Raw genomic sequence first — 22,532 nt, 5'->3', positions numbered from 1 at the left:
GGCCAGTTTTGTTTCCTACCTGTGCCTTCATATTCTAATTCAATAGCATCCTCCAGCAAGCAGATCTCACAGGATCTTGCATATTCTATGTCCCAGGCCTGATTACCCTGGGGGTCTGCTGACTCTGGTCTGGATTGTACCACCCCTGTTATTTCTGCAGGCCTGAGTCGGGCAGAGGAGACAAAGGCAGCCAGGAGACTTGGATTTCTCACAACTAAGAACAAGGACTCAGGCTTTGACAAAGCCGAGGGGGCAGGGGTTGATGTCCATCACCCCTTCATTTCCACAGCCCGAGTCTCTTCCCAGAGGCCTCTTTGTGATCATGCCTGTCTTAGGCGATTCCCTCTGTGGGAAATCTTACCCATCATTGGCTAACTGATCAAGCATTGGAGGCCAGGCAGGCAGTGTTCATGCCAGGGAAATAAGTTTTGTCTCTTTAGTGGTTCCTGGCTCAGAGGTCTCTCACTTAGCCTGCCGCGGGGGTTACAGCTTCCTGAGACCAGGCAAGGCAGACCTCAACATGTTCTGGTTCTGTGGACTATGTCATTGGAATCTTGATAGGGATTCTGTTGAATCTATACATTGCTTTGGGTAGTATGGACATTAGAATGATGTTAATTCTTCCTATCCATGATCATGTATGTGTTTCCCCTTATTTGGATCCTTTTCAGTTTCTTTCTTCAGTGTCTTACAATTTTTTAATTACAAGTCATTTATATCGTTTTGTTGGGTTTATTCCTAGGTATTTTATTTTTGGGGAAGCAGTTATGAAAGGGAGTGTTTTCTTAATTTCTTTTTTAGTTCATTAATGGCATATAAAAATGCAACTTATTTCTGGATATTAATTTTGTATCCTGCTACTTTGCTGAATTCATTTATCAGTGCCAGTATTTTTTGGTGGAATATTTGGCATTCTCTATGTACGGTGTCATATCATGTGCAAATAAAGACAGTTTTACTTCTTCCTTTCCAATTTGGATGCCTTTCATTTCTTCTTGTTTGATTGCTGGACTTCCAGTACTATGTTGAATAAGAGAGGTGAAAGCACACATCCTTGTCTTGTTCTTGATCTTGAGCATGAGTATGTTCATGTTGAATATGATGCTGGCATGGGTTTTTCATGTATTTCTTTTATTATGCTTAGGTATGTTTCGTCTATTTCCACTTTGCTGAGAGTTTTGATCATAAATAGGTGCTGGATTTTATCAATGCTTTTCTGAATCTATGGATATGATCGCATGATGTTTATCCTTCATTTTGTTTACATGGTAAATGACATTTACTGATTTGCAAATGTATGAAACTTTCATTTGTGGATTAAATCCCACTCGATCATGGTGTATGATTTTTTTGATGCAGCACAATACTCAGTTTGCTAATATTTTGTTGAGGATTTTAGCTTCTATGTTCATTAGTGATTGGCCTATAATTTTCTGTCTTTGTAGTGTCTATCTGGTTTTGGAATTAGGATGTTTCTGTCCTCATAAAATGAATTTGGGGGCCTTCCCACCTATCGAATTTTATAGTTTGAGAAAGAGAGGTATTAGCTGTTCTTGGAATGTTTGGTAAAATTCACCTGTGAAGCCATCTGGTCTAGGGCTTTTGTTTGTTAGGAGTTTTTTGATTACCACTTCAATTTCACTTGGTATAATCTGTCCACTCATATACTCTGATTCTTCTTGATTTATTTTTGAAAAATTTTATGTTTCTAGAAATTTATGCTTAGAAACATGCATCCAGGTTTTCCAGTTTGTTGGCATTTAATTGTAATATTTTCTTACTACCCTTTGTATTTCTTTGGTGTCTGTTGTTATTTTTCATCTTTCACTTCTGATTTTATTTATTTGGGTCCTTCCTCTTTTTTTTCTTAATTAGGGTGGTTAAAGGTTTGTGAATCTTGTTTATCTTTTCAAAGGACCAGCTTTTTGATTCGTTGATCTTTTATATCAATATTTTAGGCTCTATTTCATTTATTTCTGCTCTGATCATTATTATGTCCTTCCTTCTATTCACTTTGAGCTTTGTTTGTTGTTGTTGTTTTTTTTCAAATTCCTTTAACAGTGAAGGTAAATTGTTTATTTGAGCTTTCTTCTGTTTTGGGATAGGCCTGTAATGCTATGAAGTTTCTTCTTATGATTGCTTTCCCAGTGCCCCACAGAGTTTGGATTGCTTTGTTTTCATTTTCATTTGTTTCAAGGTATCTTTTATTTTCTTCCTTGATCTTGTTGACCCATTCATTGTTTAATAAGATATTTAGCTTCTATGTCTTTGTATGTTTTTTAGTTCTCCTTTTGTGATTGATTTCCAGTTTCATAGCATTTGGCCAAAGAAGATGCTCGATATGATTTCAATCTTCTTAAATTTATTGAGACTTGTTCCATGCCCTAACATGTGGTCTATCTTAGAAAACATTCCATATGCACTTAAAAAGTGTGTATATTCTGCCACTTTGGAATGAAATGCTCTGAAGATATCAATTAATTCCATTTGATCTAGTGTATCATTAAGGCCACCATCTCCTTGTTGATTTTCTGCCTGGAAGATCTATCCATTTAAGTCAATGGGGGGTTAGAATCCCCGATTATGTTTATCTCTCCTTTTATGTCCATCAAGATTTGCTTTACATATTTAGGTGCTCCTATATTGGTACATAAATGTTTATTAAGGTTATATCCTCCTGTTAGGGTGTTCTTTTTATCATTATGTAGTGTCTTTCTGTGTCTCTTACTATAGCCTTGGTTTTAAAGACTATTTTGTTGGATATAAGTACTGCTACCACAGCTTTCTTTTTCTTTCCATTTGCATGAAATACCTTTTTTCCAATCCTTTACTTTTAGTCTATGTGTATCTTTCTATCTGAGATGGGTCTCTTGGAGGCCCATATATATGGGTCTTGTTTCCTCATCCATTGAGCTATCCTATATCTTTTGGTCAGAGCATTTAAGTCATTTACATTTAAGGTGACTATTGATAGATACATATGTAGTGCTACTTGAGACAGTGAGATAATAGTTAGACCATTTTCCTCTTTTTTCTTTCTCTTTTTTATTCTTCTTCTTAAAGCAAGCCCTTTAACATTTGTTGCAGTACTGGTTTAGTGTTAACAAACTCCTTTAGCTTTATTTTGTCTGGGGAGCTTCTTATTTCTCTTTCGATTTTAAATGATAGCCTTGCTGGGTAAAGTAGCCTTGATTGTAAGTCCTTGCTTTACATCACCTTGGATATTTCATACCACTCCCTTCTGGCCTGAAATGTTTCTGTTGAGTAATCATATGACAGTCTATTTGGTACTTCCTCGTAGGTAACTACCTGCTTTTCTCTTGTGGCTTTTAGGATTCTCTCCTTGTCTTTAAGCCTCGTCATTTTAATTTAATGTTTCTGTTGAGTAATCAGATGACAGTCTAATTGGTACTTCCTTGTAGGTAACTACCTGCTTTTTTCTTGTGGCTGTTAGGATTCTCTCCTTGTCTTTAAGCCTTGTCACTATGTGCCTCAGTGTATACCTCTTTGGGTCCAACTTGTTTGGGGTCCTCTGAGCTTTCTGGAAATAGCCACTTGAGTGACTTTTTCTTTCACCAGATTAGGGAAGGTTTTGGTCATTATTTCTTCAAATCGGTTCTTGATCCCTTGCTCACTCTCTTCTCCTTCTGGTATTCCCATGATGTAGATGTTGTTATGTTTCATGGTGCCCCAAAAGTTTTTTTAAGCTCTCCTTATAACTTTTTTATTTTTGTTTTATTTTTTGCTGCTCTGCCTGGATGCTTTTTTCTACCTTGTTTTCCAAAACATTGATTCAATTCTCTGCTTTACCTAACCTAGTATTTATTCCTTCCAGTGTATTATTTCAGATATTGCACTCTTTATTTCTTACTGGTCCTATTTTATGGTTTCTATGTCTTTTATCATGCTGTTGAGTATCCTTATAATCATTACTCTAAACTCTCTGATAAATCTGATAAATTGCTTGCCTCCATTTCATCTAGTCTTCTGGAAAATTCTTATTTCTTCATTTGGGGTCTGTCTTTTTGTTTTTCCTTGTAGCGGTATCTCTGTATTTTCTTTCTTGCATGTTAAACTAATCAACTGTTTAACTGATCAGCTGTTAACATAATCAAGCTGTAACCAGCAGTCTGACATAAGCGTCACAGGTTGGGTCAGAGTAATTGCCTCAGGTGGGGCTCTTGCTTCCACTCTGGTTGATGCCACTTGGAGAGGAGTGCTCTGCCTGAGAATGATGGCTCCTTCAGTATGGGGAATGACTCAGCACAGACATCTTGGTAGCTCTTCCTTAAGTTCTCTCCCTAGTCATCTGTCTCAGACTCTTCTCAAGCATCTCTAGTCAGCTCTGCCCTCCCTCTCCTGGAGCCAGGATAAGTGACTGTGAACAAAATCTTTTGTGTTGGCCTTTTTAAGAAGCTCTCTTGAGTCTCCAGCTATCTCTCTTTGGCAGATAGAACCCCTGCTGCTTTTCACAACTGTATAGTATCTGGGTTCATTTCTGGGTTTGGTGCTGTAGGCTGGTGAGTGAACTTGGATTTAGACTTCACGATTCTCAGGGGGAACCTCCAGCTGCTAAAACATCCCTCCAGAAATTCAGCAGCCACCTATGGCCCTCTCACAATGCCATTGCCCTCCCTACTAGTCATGTTGTGCTGAAGTGGTTTCTTCTGTCTGTCCATGGTTGTAAAGCTTCTCTCCAATTAGTGTTCAATTAGTTATTTTGCATGATTTCTCTACAATTTAGTTGTAATTCCAGATTGGTCCTGGGAGGAGGTTAGTGTAGCTTCTATTTATTCCTCTGCCATCTTGGCTGTCACCCAGATTACTTTTTAAAATAAGGAAAATCTATAGTAATGTGTTTATTTACTTTAATAAAATATCTAATATAATTCTTTATGCATTAATTAGAGCATAATACAGCAGTAGAAAAAATACCTTTTGTTAGAGCCTGGTTGTCAGTTTGTGGAGGCTTATGTGTTGAGGAGAGAAAAAACATTTTGGCTTGTGTATTCAAAGAATATTAGAATAATAGGTATCATGCAGAAGCCTTTTCTAATTGACTTTTAAAATAAATATGAGAATATCTAAATATAATATGTCAAAAACAGACCAGATTAAATATAAAAAATAGGTATGATATTTCATTTGAAAAATAAAATACACTAATGCATTTTTGGGTTATATAAATATTGTAAAAATGTTATAGAAATAGACAATGTGACATTTTGTAAGGCTATAGGTACCTACATAAAATTGTTATTTAGATTTATTAGAATATTTCTGCAGTAATTATTAGAGATTTAATTATTAAGGAAATCAAAGGAATTATTCAGGAATTTCTTTCACATTTCTAAGAAGTTGGTAAAAAGTAGGTTAAAAACACACACACTCACATTAAAAGCTTACACAATTATGAATAATACCTTGTTAGAGCCTGCCAAACAGTATAAGTTCTCTAAGCTGCCAACAAAAACTCCAACTGAAGTTTTTCATTGAAATAGAACAAAGTCATATTCAAAACCCCCAAGAAAGAAATTACTCTTGATTTGGATAAAAAGAATGTGAAGCAAAACTAATGAAAACAATTAAATTTACAAGTTGTTTTTGATCTGATATTATTAATTAGAGATGCCAGATCAAATTCTTGAACAAATGTCGCATATATAAGAGCTGAAAGAAACTTTTGAAATGATTCATTATTGGTCCCCAAACCATAACACATACAACGGTAAGTATCAAGCAAGACTTTTGCCTACATTTTGGAATTGTGCTTTTCTCTGTGCAAACTTACATGTTCCTAAAGTTTTAAAATTACAGAGTAAAAAAGATGATTATACTTGTATTTAAAGTAGGGTTTTCCAGTAAACACAATCCATGTGTTTGACAGGAAAAACAAAGTTACTACTTGATGGTCAAGTGTACCTTTCGTTAGGAACACAGAAAGGTAGTACTTAGCTGATGTCTTTAAGAATTTAACAAGTTCAACTCTAAGATACAAGAACCAATACAATTACAGAGATTTTATCCTAGGGTATAAATTTTTGTCTTCTTTGCCTAAAACAAAGTGTGAAAGTCCATATAAAACTTGTAGTAATTTACCAGATATATTTCTTCTTGATTCTGTTTAAACTTTTTATATTTTATCAAAGTACTACTATCAGCTAAGCATGTTTTATATAATTGATAACTTAATAAAAATATTTATAATTTTCATTAGTGAACTGGCAACTAATTTCATACTAGATATATATATATATATTTGACATTCATTTAACCTTCTTTAGATAAAACTGATTAGAATTTCATTATTAAACAAGAGATAAGTATTTTCTTTGAAAGAGGATTTTATAATAAATTATAATTAACAACATAATGTAATAATGTGAACAAGCAAAATTAAAGAGCACTTTAACATCTGTGGAAACAATGAAATGTCTTACAAAAGTCAACAACTCAAGATTTATTTTCATTATAAAGAAGAAAAAAGAAATCACAATGAGAAATAAATAGATAAGACAGCAATTGAAAAAAGTAAAAGGTTTATCAAATGTATAAACATACTATAAGATAAAAGCAAGCCAGAGTAAAGGGTGCTCTCATAAGAAAAATAGATGACTATGTCTTATAGCACCTGGGATTTATTTTGAAATACCATGATGTCTGTCATCTCTTATATCTTAAGATTGATAACATTTTAATTTGATAGCATTTCATCTCACCAAATACATAGGCTTCAAGGAAATAACAGAACCTATTATAGTTTTAGCTTATCTGTAACAGTCTGCATTTTTCCTGGATCACTCACATAAAACTATGATGAAAAAGAAAAAGTTACTGCATTAACATGATAAACAAGTCAATGGTTTCAATTGAATATCTAACTTTCATGCCCATTTATTCCCATTAAAAATATATTGAAATTACTTACTTTTTAAATAAATGTAGACAAATAATGCTACTTCGTAGTTAAGAAAATAAGGTAAAATCTATATGTTAGTAATGATGAAGTTAATAATATTTTAAATTAAAAATGAGGTAAAAACAGTATTGCACTGAGTTTAGGGTAAAAAAATGAAATCTTCTTTAATGTTCAAATTTGCCTCCACTTGAAGATTGTGATCAACAAAACAGTTGTCCAGTTAAAATAGGAAAAGCAACATTACAGTGAAGTAGATTGGCTGTGAGATTGTTTTTCAAATTCCTCAACAATATTGTGCAAATTCTCCTGGTTTCGTCCGGATGTCATTTCCATATGTATTATCTCTGAAGGGTAACTAACTTGAGGTTTTGGAATGTGTGTTGGTGGATAGTTTTTTTCTATTTGACTGTACATGTTAGCTACCGACTTTTCAAGTTCCGCTAAATTTTTAACATGTTTGAGTATTCCTTTTGGTTCTCTTTGAGGATCTGCATTACTCACTGCTGTTGATGTTGATAGCTGTACTGCAGAGGACTTTATTTCCTTGGCTGGTGTCATATTGACAGTGCATTTATCAGCTGGTATACAAACACACTTAGTGAATACACCTGAAGTTGAAGGAGGTAGTGAAGAAGGAAGAGGAGGAGGTGGTGGAGGAAGAGAAGGGCATGAAGGTAGAAGAGGTAGAGGAGGAGAAGCAGCAGACAAAGCAGAAGGGGGAACAGAAAGTGGAGGAAGAGGAGGAGGATTAGAAGGAGGAGAAGGAGTACAGGAAAGAGAAAAAGGTGTAAGAATAAGAGAAGGAGGAGCAAAGGATGGAGGGGGAGGGGGAGGGAGAAGAGGAGGAGGGGGAGGAGAGATGTTTGGTGGATGCAGAAGATTTTTGAAAATGTTTCTCTTGGTTTCAATAGTCAACATACAAGTAGGTGTCTCTCTCCTAAAGGAAGGAGAATTTAAAATGCATGGCATTGAAGGAGAAAGTTCCAAGGAACACTCAGCAGAAGAAATGATGGCATTGGGTTCTGATTTGAGTTCCACAGTTCTTGAAACAGTTGGCAAAGTAGAGAATGTGGAATGAGACCAAGGAGAAGAAAATAAAGAGTCTGAAGACAGAGATTTCATCTGTTCTGTTCCTTGTGAAACCAGGGATTCATCTTCCCTTATTCCCTCTTTCTCTGTGAAACTTGTATCCTCAGTTGTAAGCAAGGGATTACTGCTACCTCTTCTGTTTGGATGGGTTTCAGTGCTTTCATTTTTAGCTTTCTGCCTGTTGCTTCGCCATTGCTCCAGATCTATGGTTTCTGTTCTATTGGGAGGCTCCCACATTGATCTCCTAGGTAAGCGGATTGTCTGGTTCCACATCTTTTGAATTTTTTCTCTTGGACCCCGCAGAGACTCATTTTTGGCTTGTGTTCTGGATAAAAATGAGCCTACAGAAACTGTTTTTACTGAAAAGTCTGAATTTGTTGATCTTTGATCTGTATTTTCATTATAAAGGGTATTGTGGGTACTTAAGGCATCCTCATCAGTTGCCAATGTGAATTTTCTCTTAGACTTGGGCTGGTTGTTCTTAAGTGATCCATCTACATAAGCCCGCTTGTGAGCCTCAATAGTATTGGAAGAAAAGGGCATCACAACGTCCTGATGTTTCCTGTCTTCTGAGACTGACTTATTTCCCCTGCTTTGTTGAAAATGGTAGAGAAGAAAAAGACTTGAAAGAGAAGAAGATAATGAAATGTAAGGAAACAGGCTGTGATATAGCTTTCATGAGAAAGATGTTTTATGGTTCTCATTACTACTTCAAAATATAAAATGCCAAATAACACTAATCTACTAAAGCAAAACATTACTTTCATGTCCCTATTCTCCAAAAGACAGGGCAGAAAAGTGAGAGCTGTGAGTAACATAAGAAATATTCAATTTTTAAGTAGCAATCTGCACAGTGATATTTTTAAATTATTTTGATACAGCAAAGTATCCATGACCACACATAACAGTTCTATCATACATAAATCACAATTCTCCAAATTGCAGACTAGCATTTTGGTTGATGGTTTCACATCTTTTGCCTTGGTTTAGGATGCTCAGAGCTGACTGTTTAGGGGAAAGGAGCCTTAGCTGTATCTGATTCATACCCATCCATTATCTTTCAACTCAGTCATTTTGTCCTGGATCTAAAAGTGCTTTCCTGCATGAGATAAAGCTAGCAAGAGAATACAGAAAGGGATTTTTTTCTATTCTCCAGATTAAGAGAATTAAAATCCCCAAGCACATGTGAGAATTTCTCTCTAGGAGCTCAAAATCACAATTGAGAAATTCAATATACAATAGAATCTTGATAGAGATTTTCTTCTATTTCAAGTTTTGCTTAGTGAGTTTAAAAACATTATATATAGTACGAAAAGAGAAGAGCTGTTAGAATTTCTTTTAAACATAATCAGGATCAAATTTTAGTCAGGACTTGCTCTGCTGAAAAAATTGATGTTAATCAAACATAGTTTTGATACAACTGGAAGATTTTCTCATACATGGATACTGAGTCATGGAGGCTGTCCATCATAAATAAAATTGAGTAAGTCAAAGGGTATGAATAAGTGCCTCGGATGAAAGCATTGGGGCCCTTGGCCCAAAAGCTCAGAGTGACTGAGTTACTTTTGTTTTTGTTTAATATTTAATCACCTAGAAGAAATAAATTAAAATAAAATATTTTTAATAAAAGTTAAACAGTCACATTGAAACACTAAGATGACAAGTGAAGCAATAAATGATATATAAAGCCAAAGTTATTATTGCAACATTTTGTAAATATACAAAGTTCAAGAAAGAATTCTCACAGGTGGACTTAAGGTAACAGGGCTGCCTGAATAATTTAGAAAGTGTATACAGTGTAGATTAAACTGACAGCAAACACTTTTCTTAATCTTAAAAGGTTATTTTTAAAAATGATTCTGATGTTGTATAGCAGTTCTTGTGTAGATCTGTTCTTGGTTTAGTTTTTCTTGGAAAAAATTATCTATATAATGACATCACATCACTTAATTGAAATACATATACATATAAATATTTTTAACACATTAAAAGCAAAGAGAATGTTGAACCTCCTTTTGGTAGGAACAGGTACTATCAGTAGGAACACTTCTTTAAACTCATGCAATTTCCAGATATCAAAAGGAAATCAGGCATGGAAGATATAACTTTCTATTTAAAGTAAATGACTCCATGGTAAAAGATGCTTACTGTTTATGGAGTAACACAGAATTTAATCTATTCTATTTCATCTTTGTTTAATGCCTTTGAATTAGAATAATATTATTTACTTACTTATGCCTATGTATCCACAGGTAAGAAAGAGAAAACATGTGACAGAAAAGAAAAGTTTTAACTATAGTTAATTTGAAATGATGATGAAAATGCTAATAGGTACTAGCATTAAACAATATGTATACCCAAAAAAGAAATGCATATTTTAGATCTTCTTTATATTTAGTCATAAGGATAATATACAATGTTTTAGATAAAATCATGGCATATAATTTGTTGTCTTATCACACAAAATTATATCTAGTTATTTATTTCATATATATAGGTAAGATTCACCTTTATTAAACATGAATGATTTCAGTCCTAAAACAGCAATTTTAAATGAGATTCTAAGAATGGCTTTATGTCCTATCTGAAAAATAGGTCTACACTAATATATAAAAAAGACATAAGTACTGTTTGAAAGGAAGTATACAAATACCATAAAAACTATTAGAGAGTAATTATTGAATCTACATGAAGTTACCACTTCATGAAGATTTTTTTAAACACCTTTGATATTTTTCTTTTAAAATCATTTGTCTATAATTTATTTGCCATTCATTTTTCTAATAACTTATGATTAGAATCCTGTAAATAGTTTTGAATAGATAAGTTAAACATTCATTAAAGATAATTAAATTGTAAAATTTAAAATACTCAATAAATACATATTAGAATTCTAAAATTCTCTACTAATTCTATAACAATTTTTAAATAAAAATAGTCCTTAAGTGTTGCTATTTGAAAAATATCACCATCAAACTATATTGATTTCAAATGATGTCAATTTATACCTTTTTTTGTTAAATAAAAATAAAGACATATCCTTCCCTAATTTCACATAAAACCAACACAACTTTACATCTAAATCTTTTTTTAGTTTTTAAACCATTTTGCTAGAGAAAGGTGGTTAACAGAATCAAAATAATCAAATCATATTGGCTCAATTCCTACATTCACCAATAATTTAAAAAGAGACCATCATTTTCAATGTATGAAAAATGACTTAAAAACTATATTTAAGACATGAATCCTATATTATTATTTTAGAAATAGAATGACAAGCATTAAGTTGTTTTAAATTTAATTTTATCATTAAAATATACAATTTGATATCAGTTTTAAAATTTGAAAAGCCATCCTTCCCATAACCTTCTATAATAGTATTAATATGGCAAATGGTATTGATACTTATGTTTAAAACCAATTTTCCCATTAAAGGGTAAATTTCATAATTTTTGAGGCTTGCTTTATTTCTACAAGTAAATGCTAAAATGTAACAGTAGAATGTGTTTAAGAACCTCAACTCCAACCAATTCCAGGTAATAAAATGTTTTCTGGATTTAATTTAGTCATATTCAAAATTTTATAATATCCTTGGTTATTTTGCATGTCATGTTTGGAAATAGTTATTCCTGAATTTTAAAAATATAGACAAGTTAAACATCTCCAAAAGAATGAGGTTTTGAGAGTGCATAATTATAGAAACAGCTGTATAGACTTTCAATAATAATTTAAAAGTCTATTTCAAAAATGATTTAATATTGCTTAGAGATTCCAAATATTATAAAATAAATATTAAGCTATCATAGCAGGATCTTTTGAGTTGAATATAATAAAAATGATATTATCTAATTAGTTTGGATATTTAATATTTATTTCTATTCAGATGTTAATTATTCTATTCTATGACATTATAAAATAGTATGTTAGAAAAGTCTAAAAGACTTTAGACCACAGAATTGTTTTATGTCACCAAGCAGGAGTTAACCTTTGATACGAAATCAGGAATTACTATATTATGATTGTGCTTTATTCTCATTTTCTATGAGAAGCAATTTTTTTCAGAACTTACTATATTTGGAGCCTGATTATAATATTCAAGCTCTTCATCTGTAAATATCTGCTCATACTGAGTACATATTTGTTTTCTCTTATTTAGTTAAATTTTTTTGTTATTAATTTTCAGTTTATCTTGTCTAGGGCTCCTAACAATTTTGTGTTTTAAAAATCTAAGAATGTATGCTGCAAATTGCATTTCATACATCAAGGTAAAATTAAATACTCACCACACAGCTTCCATCAAAACTCATTTACTTCTAAAAGTACCTGAAAGGTCTACTTACATTGTGCTGTCCCCAACTTCTTCATAGAGATGTGCACCCGGAGGTGGTGGAGGCGGAGGGGCAGCCACTGGTGCAGCGGCAGGAGCTGCTGGTTTAGGCGGGGGCATTGCGGCCTGGAGCCGCGCTGTCTTGGTGCATTCAGCTTGGCGTCTTTAGGAAAGTAAGCACGTGTTTGTAAAACTATTTTAGAAATCCTATACTTCTTAATAAGGTACCTTATAATAATAATGTACAGTTACCAGAGACACTACCTGGTTTAAAAAAAAACATATTCATACAATTATTTGAACTTATAAACTAATATAATTACAAAAGTATCCCTACAAGATATTTAAAAATACTCTCATAGTACTTTAAGATATTTACCTCTTTAATAACAGAATTCATTTGAAATATTTGCAATGTTAAATTATAATATTAAATGGAGAAGATAAAATATTTATTAAAATGTGATTGACAATTGGTAGTTGTTTAATGGATTTCTTTCATAATGTGTGGTAGATAAAAGACAACTTTTCACTATCTTTCATCTATTTAAATAAGAGTTATCTTATTTAAAAATAATTTGAAACATTTTCAACATTAATTTACAGAGGCAGTATAGGTGTGTATATTTAGAAGGGAACTTGGTTATCTTTTATTTCTTTTAGATACCTAGGAATGCCTGTCTTTCTTACAATAGAGATAGGCTGTTCTCTTTTACTATCCTGGGAACTGATTGTTAACTCCTTCCTCAAAACCAAGATCTCAAAGAGTAGGAGCCCTCAGAGCAAACTGTCTTTTTCACATTTCCTCCACTTGTATCTCGTGTAAAACTAGCTCAATCCTATATATGTAAACCACAAGGGAATTTGAATTAAAAATCATATACCTTTGCAAATACAAAGCAGATAAGTAAAACATGGGTATGGGCAGGGTGACTACTTTAACAGTATCATCTGGTGTTTCCCTTTTCATATTTCATAAAACCATGAGTGAATTATCAGTAATTATACTTACACTTTAAACCTGTTTGGGAAAGCAATGAGTAAAAAAAAGAGAGAAAGAGAGAGAGCTACATTAAAAATATTGCATTTATATGTTGATATCTGATTTATTCCAAAACATGAATAATTTACTGGTTACGCTCTGAGACAAATTTAATGACATAGTAGAAAAACTATTTTAATTTAGAATGTGAAAATGGTGAGCATTTTATTATTACTGTTACAGTCATATAAGCTGTTAAAACATTCATTGGAGACAAACAAATAAATAAGAAAAACCTTATTAAAATATGGGTATGTGAAACACAATATTAAAAATGATCTGATATTTATAATCAGCTTCTTGGTTTACTGTGCTTGAAGAATATTAAAGGAATAGAGAGAGCTGAGGAGTGATGTCAGAGGAATGGTGGCGTGATGGATCCTCTTGGTCTCTCCCTTTGAAGTTTCAGCAATTTGAACAGTTACAATTCAACAAAGAATTCCCTGCTCAAAATCAAACATGTCTCAGAGATTTGCACATGAAAACTTCTAAAGGTGGGCAAGTGGAAGTGAACTGGGGAGGTGAGAAGGGAGAAGAGCTCAAAGGAGTCACAGATGTAGCCTTGAAGCCTGGAGCTCACTGTGGGGCTCACAAGGGAGAGAGGAACACTGAGGTTTCAGTTCAGACTCCCTTCAGCCAGGAGGATCAGAGAGATTTTGTGAGCATTCCTGTAGGAGTTGGCAGTATTACCTGCAGCTAAGCCCGGTAACCTGAAGCACAAAGGTGTGGTCACAGTTGTCTAGCAATCAGCATTCCTGACAGAGAAGCAAACTCCCCTGTTTTCACCCTTTTTGTCAGGCTGCAGAGGGTTGCAAAGTACAATATCTGCAAACCCTACAACTGGTACTACAGGAACACTTTTTCCCTGAGCAAAGGGCACATCTGCAACTAATCCCAGAATCAGGTGGAGACACAGAGGAGATGCCAGGAAGATCCACTGGTTGCTCTTGCAAAGAGGACAAAGCAACAAAAGAGGTGGCAGGGTTCCCTCAGCTTACCCTACCCATACACATCACTGCTGCTCTGCCAGTGGTGTCTGGCTACAAAGGGGCAACACTGGGATTTCACTGATTTGGAGCCCCACTGATGTTCCCTTGCAGGGTTGGTCCCCATACAACCCAGGCAAGTGAATTGCAGGGGAGGTGCCCACCTTTTCAGGGAGCACAGGCCATTTTCCACTACCCTGCAGAGATCTGAAAAAGCCAGAGAAGGTCAAGAGAGACTTAAAAATCGTAATCACAAGTGCTACCTACTGGAAAATAATAGAAAGAATTCTTATCAATCTGTTATAGACATGCCACTCATACATAGACATATAGACAGAGAAGAAATCTGTCAAATACCAGGAACAACCAAAGTAATGAGGCAGCTCAGAAAGAAAAGAAATAATCTCCAGTGAATAAACTTAAACACATGAAACTATGTGACTTAGGTGGCAGAGAATTCAAGACTGAAGTTCTAAAAAACTCAATGAGATGCAACACAGATAGGCAGTTTAATGAACTGAGAAACAAAATTGATGAACAACATGTGTATTTTACCAAAGAGATTGAAATTACACACACACACACACACACACACACACTCTGGGGATGAAGAACTCAATAAAAGATCAAGAATAAATTGGAAAGCATAGGAAGTAGAGCTGACCAGATGGTGAAAAGAATTAGCAATACTGAAGATAGAAATTGAGAAATGATGCAGAGAAGAGACTTGAGCATAAACAAATTAAAAGAACAAGAATTACAAGAATTATAAGAATTATGTAACTCCATCAGAAAGAGTAATATAAGAATAATAGGCATACAGAAGGGATGAAGAAGGGAACAGAGAGCCTATTCAAACAAATAGAACTCCCCAAACCTATGGAAAGAGCTAGCTAGGCCTTTAAAATAAGAAGCAAAGAGAACACCTAATTACCTCAATCCAAAAAGTCATTCTCCAATGCATATTTTATTAAATTTGTGAAAAATTAATGACAAAGAAAGAATTCTCAAGGCAGCCAGGGAAAAGAAAAAAGTAACCTATAAAGGGAAGCCCATTAAGTTATCATTGGACTTCTCAGCAAAACCTCTATAAGCTAGAAGAGAGAGAAATTATCAGCCAAGAAATACATATCCAACAAAATTATCCTTTAAATATGATGGGGAAAGAAAGACTTTTCCAGAAATACAGCAACTGAGGGAGTTTATCACCAGAAGACCTCCAATGCAGGAAATATTTAAGGGGGTTATTCTACCTAAAACAAAGAACAAAAACATCACAAAACTATGAGTGAATCACCAGCAAACTACAGCATAAATAGTGATAATTTTTGACAACAAATACATAAAAGAGAGGGTGTTAAATATGTGAATTTGCAAAGGAGGATACAGATTAGATGCATTGAAAAGAAAAAAGCTATGGTATATATGAAGAATTTTTTCATAAATCTAATGATAACCATACACACACACACACACACACAACACCTCAGACATACAACATGAAACAAAGAAGAAACAGAAAAAAGGTATGGGATGCCATAAAAAACAAAACAAAACAAAACAAAACAACAGACAGAAACACAAAGGAAAATAACCAATGTGGGGACAGAGCCACCAGAAAACAAAAGATAAAATGGTCATTGGAAATCTTTATACATCATTAAAGCCCTCAATGTAAATGGACTGGATTCACCAGTAAAAATGCACAGAGTAGCAGATTGGATTAGAAAACAAAACCCAGCCTTATGCTACCTTCAGGAGACACATCTAAGCTGAAACAATATAGTTAAATTAAAAGTAAAAGGGTGGAAAATGGTTCTCCAAATGAATAGTATCTACAGAAAAGCAGGCGTAGTCGTACTTATATCTGACTAAAAAAATTTCAAGATAACAAAGGTAACAAGAGACAAAGGTGGACATTTTATAATGATAAAGGGGATGCTACATCCAGAAAACATAACACTTCTCAATATGTATGCACTCAGTCAGGGAACACCAAAATACATAAAGCAGCTGCTACCAGAACGAAAGAAACAGACAAAAATACAACCATAGTAGAGGACCTAAAGACTCCACTGAGAGCACTAGATAGATCATCCTAACAGAAAATATATAAAGGAATATTGGCCTTAAATGATACATTATATCAAGTGGATATAATTGACATTTACAGAGCCTTTCATTCCATAACATTAGATTACACATTCTTCTCCAGTGCATGTGGAACATTCTCACAGATAGGGCACATGTTGGGAAACAAAACTAGCCAATTTAACAAGACTGAAATCACACCAAGCATATTCTCTGACCACACACTTTGAAATTATAAATCAACTGCAAAAAGGAAGTAAAAATACCCACAAGCATGCAGAGATTGAATAACATACTACTAAAAAGTGACTCAGTCAAAAAAGAAACAAAAGATGAGATTAAAAGACATACAGAGAAGAGAGTGACAATATGGCATATCAAAAGTTATGGAATGAAGCAAAAGCAGTAACAGGTGGGGAATTTATGCCATTACAGGCCTATCTCAAGAAACAAGAAATATATCAACTAAACAACCTAAGGAATTAAAAAAGAATAACAAAAGCAGCCTAAAGTCAACAAGAATCAAAGCTTAACTGAACAAAAATGAGAACAAAATTACTATACAAAATTAATACAATAAATAACTGGTTTTTTGAAGATTAATAAAATTGACAAACCCCTGTCTAGACTCAAGAACAAAAAAAGACAAGACTCAAATAAATAAAATCAGAAATGAAAGAGAATTTACCACAAACATCACAGAAATACAAATAATTATGCTAGAATACTATGAAAGACTATATGCCACCAAATCAATGATCTACAAAAATAGGTAAGTTCCTAGAAATACACACACACACACACTTCCTAGACTGAATCATGAAAAATTAGAAAATCTAAATAGACTGATCAACAGTGAGGACATTGAAACCGTCAAATATAAAAGCCCAGGAGCAGATGGCTTCACTGGTAAATTCTACTGAACATTCAGAGGAGAACTGATACCTGTCCTTCTCAAGCTCTTCCAAAAAACTGAAGACAAGACACTACTTTCTAACACATTTTATGACCCACATAACTTTGATACCAAAACCTAGCAAGTATAACACATGAAAAGAAAACTGCAGACCAATATCTCTGATGAATACAGATGCAAAAATCCTAATCAAATCAAGTACAATGATACATTAAAAAATAATACATAACAATCAATTGGGGTTCATTCCAGGTGCATAAAGATGGTTCAACATAAGCAAATCAATCAATGTAACATAACACTCTACCAGAAAAAAAGAATAAAAATCATATGATGTTATCAAAAGATGCAGAAAAAGCATTCGATAAGATGCAGAATCCATTTATGATTAAAACACTCAATAAAATAGATATAGAAGGAAAGTGCCTCAACATAATAAAGCCTGTATAAGACAGATCCTCAGCTAACAACATACTCAATGTTGAAAGGCTAAAATCTCTTAAAAATCAGGAACAAGACAAGGATGTCCATTCTCACCACTCTTATTCAACATAATATTGGCATTTGTAGCCAGCACAATCAGGCAAGACAAAAAGATAAAGATCATCCAAATTTGGAATGAAGAATTAAGTGTCACTTTTTTACACATGACATGATTCTGTATACAGTAGAAAACCTTAAAGATTCTACCAAAAAAACTATTAGAAACAATAAACCAATACAGTCAAGTTGCAGGATACAAAACCAGTATACTACATTCTTATATAGTAAGAATGAAATTTCAGAAAAAACAACTAAAAAAATTCATTTTGCAGTTGCAATGGCATACCTAGGAATAAACTTTACAAAGGATTTGAAGGATCTCTATACTGAAAACTACAAAACATTATTAAAAGAGATTGAAAAAGACACAATGAAATGGAAAGACATTCTGTATTCATGGATTGAAAGAATCAAGAGTTAAAATGGCCATATTACCCAAACTAATATACAGATTTAATGCAATCCCCATCAATATTCCAATGATATTTTTAAAGAAATAGAACAAAAAAGTCATCAGATTTTTATAGAACCACAAAATACCTCAACTAGCAAAAGCAATCTGGAGAATAAACAAGGAACCCAGAGGCATCACACTAACTGACTTCCAATTATACTACAAAGCAACAATAATCAAAACAGCATAGTATTGGCAGGAACATAGATACACATACTAATGGAACAGAATTGAGAGTCCAGAAATAAACCTATATGTACTTGGACAAATAATTCTCAACATAGGAGCCAAAAACATACAATGGAGAAAAGAAAGCCTCTTCAACAAATGTGCTGGGAAAATTGGAAAGCCATATGCAAAAGAATTAAGCTAGATTAGAGTTCATCCCCATGTATAAAAATTAATTCAAAATGGATCAAAGATCTAGATATAAGATCTGAAACAATAAATTACGAAGAAGGAAACATAGATACTAAACAATGGATTTGGGTTATAGAGAACATTTTACGAATTTGACCCTTGAAACAAGGGATGTAAAGGCAAAATTAATGAATGGGACTACATGAAAATAAAAAAACTTTTGCACAGCAAAAGAAACTGCCCACAAAACAAATAAGCAACCAATCAAATGGGAGAAGATATTTGCAAACAACAGCTCCAATAAGGGGTTAATATCCAAAAATATATAAAGAACTCATATAACTCAACACCAAACAATCAATCCAATTAAAAAAATGGGCAAAGGACCTGAACAGATACTTCTCACAAGAAGACACACAATAATGGCCAAGAGATACATGAAAATATGCTCAACTTCACTATTAGGGAAATAGAAATGAAAACTACAATAAGACAGCACCTCACACCTGTTTTAATGGCTATTGTCAACCAGACAATAATAACAAGTGTTGGAGAGGTTGTGGAGAAAAAGGGATCCTCATTCACTGCTGGAGAGGATGTAAACTGGTACAGCCACTAAGGAAAACATATAGTGGTTCCTCAAAAAATTAAGAATAGAGTTACCATATGACCCAGTAATCTGTCTTTTGGGTATCTACCCCCAAAATTTTAAAAATCTATTTGCAAAGATATATTCATCCCTATGTTCATTGTAGCATTATTCTTGGTGCCCTAGACATGGAAAAAACAAAAGTGTCCTTCAGTAGATGGTTAGATAAAAAATATGTGGTACATATCTACAATGGAATACTGCTCAGTCATAAGAAACACTGCCATTTGGGACAATGTGGATGGACCTTGAAAATATCATGCTAAGAGAAATAATTTAGTCATAAAAAGTTAAGGGCCATGTAATTTCACTCATATGTCAAATATAAAACTGAAACTTAAAGACACAGAAAACAGTATGGTGGTTACCAGAGGAAAGGTGGGTGAGGATAGTGAAGGAGGGCAAATATAAGGTGATGAAACCTATATAATATTATTAACCAATGTCACACCAATAAATTTTAATAAAAAAAAATAATAGAATTAGGTGGCATGCTCTGATTGTACTCTTGGCCTCGCTTTGAAGCTGAACAATAAATTCATGGTGTTGCCTGGATAGGTGTGGCTCAGTGGGTTGGGTGTTGTCCTGCAAAGCAAAAGTTCATGGTTCAACTCGGGTCAGGGCACAGGTCTGGATTATGGGCCACGTCCCATCTGGGGAGCATGTGAGAGGTAACCAATCAATGTTTCTCTTGCACATTGACATTTCTCTCCTTTTCTCCCCCTCTCCCTTCTTTCCTCTCTAAAAATAATAAACAAAACCTTTAAAAAATAAAATGAAAATAAATTAATGACTATTTTCATATTTGCTTCTTGGTTGTTCTGTGCATAAAACAAATTTTAAAGACACATCTTAATATTAAAAAATCCATTCCAATTTTATTTACAAGCAGAATATGAAGGTACAAAAGTTGGACTTTTAAAAATAGAATTTTACTTTGAAACATGAGCAGAGCAAAACTCATTTGGTTTAATTCTGTTAATCTATAAAGAGCAACAACTAAAATTAATCCATAGTGTTCAGCTGATCACTGAACTAAAAATAATTATATAATGTATATATAAATGTTTAAATATTAAGATCCTAATTTTTTGTTAAATTTCATACTACTGAGTTTAATATCCAGTTTTTGATCACTACATTGTGTGTCAAATAAAAGTTTTCTCATTGATATTATTGCTAGCAAAATATAATAAAGCTCCTTTGGAAATAGTTGAATAAAAAGGATAACTCTTATGCAAATTATATTTAACATGGATAATTTATATTGGGTTAATAGCTTAATAATTTAAAATAATTTGTCCAGTATTGAGTTTTTTCATAGGCCTTAAATTTGGCACATCTATTCATTTGTTGAGGATACATGAAACTCCAGTATCTCCACCTAAATGTTATGCAGGATATTTGCAACTTCACATTGTTTTTGTGATAGAAAATATTTTTATAGCATCTTGATATAGAACATATTTTTTAACTTTCAGATTTAATAACCTTATCTTATGTAATTCAAAAGACAATTCTCAATATTAGAAAACAAAGACATTGGTAAAATAATATATAAGAACTTTCCTTGTAGGTATTTTAATAATGATAGCAGTTGTACTATTATCTCTTACTGTTCATTATAACAGCATTTTATATTATTTATTACTCTTATTTGTTATGTAGTTTCACTTTGTGACACTTTATGCCTACCTCTCTTCTTAACCTAGTTCCAAATATTCTCACCAATCATCGTCAGTAGGGATAAAATGTGTAGACCTCTATCACAATGATCCCCCATATGCAGTGTTAGATACAAATGGCTAGCTAGCCTATTTCATATATATATGTTTAAATTAGGTAAAATTAAATGACTACTTTGAAGAGCCTAACTAAGAAAAAATATAGGTATTTTAAATGGATACGTTTGTTGGTAGGAACCAGAAAAACCTTGGCTTATACAGCCAAGATATACTGTTAGATGTTACAGCACAGGTTCTATAAAGGCTACCCAGAAAGGAAGGAACCACATGAAAAATTACATAAGATGTGCTATAATTTTTAAATGATTTTGCCAACACTGATCATCTGCACAGAGGTAAATGTTACCTCATGGATAAAAACCTATTGTGACAATGTAGTCTGGCTTCAGATCATTCTTTGGAACCAGCTGAAATGAGTGCCTGCTTCCCATTTCACTGCCTTTTCCTCAGCAGACCTATTACCTTCTCTCCCAAGGCTCTTATCCTGATGCAGAGCATAAACAAAGACATGGCAGCTAACCAACGATTCCTATGGATGAGAATATATTAAGAGCTCAGGAACACTGAACAATCTACGAAAAGTGTGTTGGAAGTTTACCTTGTTTTCCCTTACAGGAAGGTCGTTTGGTACAGGAAAGATACAGCAATCCCAGAAAGGTTGCACCATTGATATTTTACAACTACAAAGCCATTTTACCAGAGATGGTTTTTCCTTATCACCTTCTTGAGGAACTATCCACATTTGGCATGTGTGAATACTTACTGTCTGTAGCTGACCAAAACCACCAAGACGGCAGGAATACAGCAGAGGATAATGATGAAGGCCAGAGCCAGCAAGGCCCCTTCTGTGTAGCCTAGACTTTCTCCTCGTTTTTTAATGCTGGTCACTGCCTGTGGAGTCCGGATTTCCAGGATGCGTCCTCCTTCCCCATAATGCGGCTGAAAGTCTTTATTGATATCGAGCAGTTTGCCATCTAAAAATCTTTGTTAGATAAATAGCAAAATTAATATTAATAGAGAAAAACTTCTTAAAAATAAAATATTTTACACTATTTTATAATGTAATTGAAACATAAACTCAGATGAGTTTATTACTGTAAAAAATCATATATAAAAGCAAGAGCAGACAGAAAATGTATTTGAACAATTAAAAAATAAATTAAAAAAGGAAGAGCAATAAGAAGAGTAATTACATATCTATATACTCATCAAAAATATTAATAACAATGAGACAGTATGCTTACAGAGCTGGGAAAAGTCATTATCAATATCACTGAACTTACTATCACTATGTTGAGTATATTAACATTATTATGTTATTAAAGGGGAATAAGATATATTTTAAATTTATAGCATAATTTAAAATAGCATTCCTGAATTTTATCTCCTTGGGTCCTCAAAATAACCATGT

The 22,532-nt window shown here is 33.5% G+C and overlaps 1 protein-coding gene across 2 annotated transcripts in view; it reads right to left on the bottom strand.

Annotated features, from left to right (window-relative positions):
• Positions 1-22,532, bottom strand: part of PCDH15 (protocadherin related 15) — a 775,879-nt gene that overhangs the window by 14,214 nt on the left and 739,133 nt on the right. The window contains exons 31-35 of one of the 2 annotated variants that reach the window (XM_036026942.1): positions 21,885-22,103; positions 13,348-13,356; positions 12,349-12,498; positions 10,241-10,246; positions 6,332-8,630 (exon numbers count right to left, since the gene is read on the bottom strand). In XM_036026942.1, the coding sequence (XP_035882835.1) occupies positions 7,160-8,630; positions 10,241-10,246; positions 12,349-12,498; positions 13,348-13,356; positions 21,885-22,103 (1,855 nt within the window). In that variant the 3' untranslated portion in view covers positions 6,332-7,159. Of the gene's footprint in view, positions 1-6,331; positions 8,631-10,240; positions 10,247-12,348; positions 12,499-13,347; positions 13,357-21,884; positions 22,104-22,532 lie in introns of those variants that run through there. The other variant, XM_036026943.1, reaches the window with a different exon arrangement.

This window comes from Phyllostomus discolor, chromosome 5 (assembly GCF_004126475.2).
Source record: "Phyllostomus discolor isolate MPI-MPIP mPhyDis1 chromosome 5, mPhyDis1.pri.v3, whole genome shotgun sequence".
Lineage (NCBI taxonomy): Eukaryota > Metazoa > Chordata > Mammalia > Chiroptera > Phyllostomidae > Phyllostomus > Phyllostomus discolor.
This window is presented reverse-complemented; position numbering and strand designations above follow the sequence as displayed.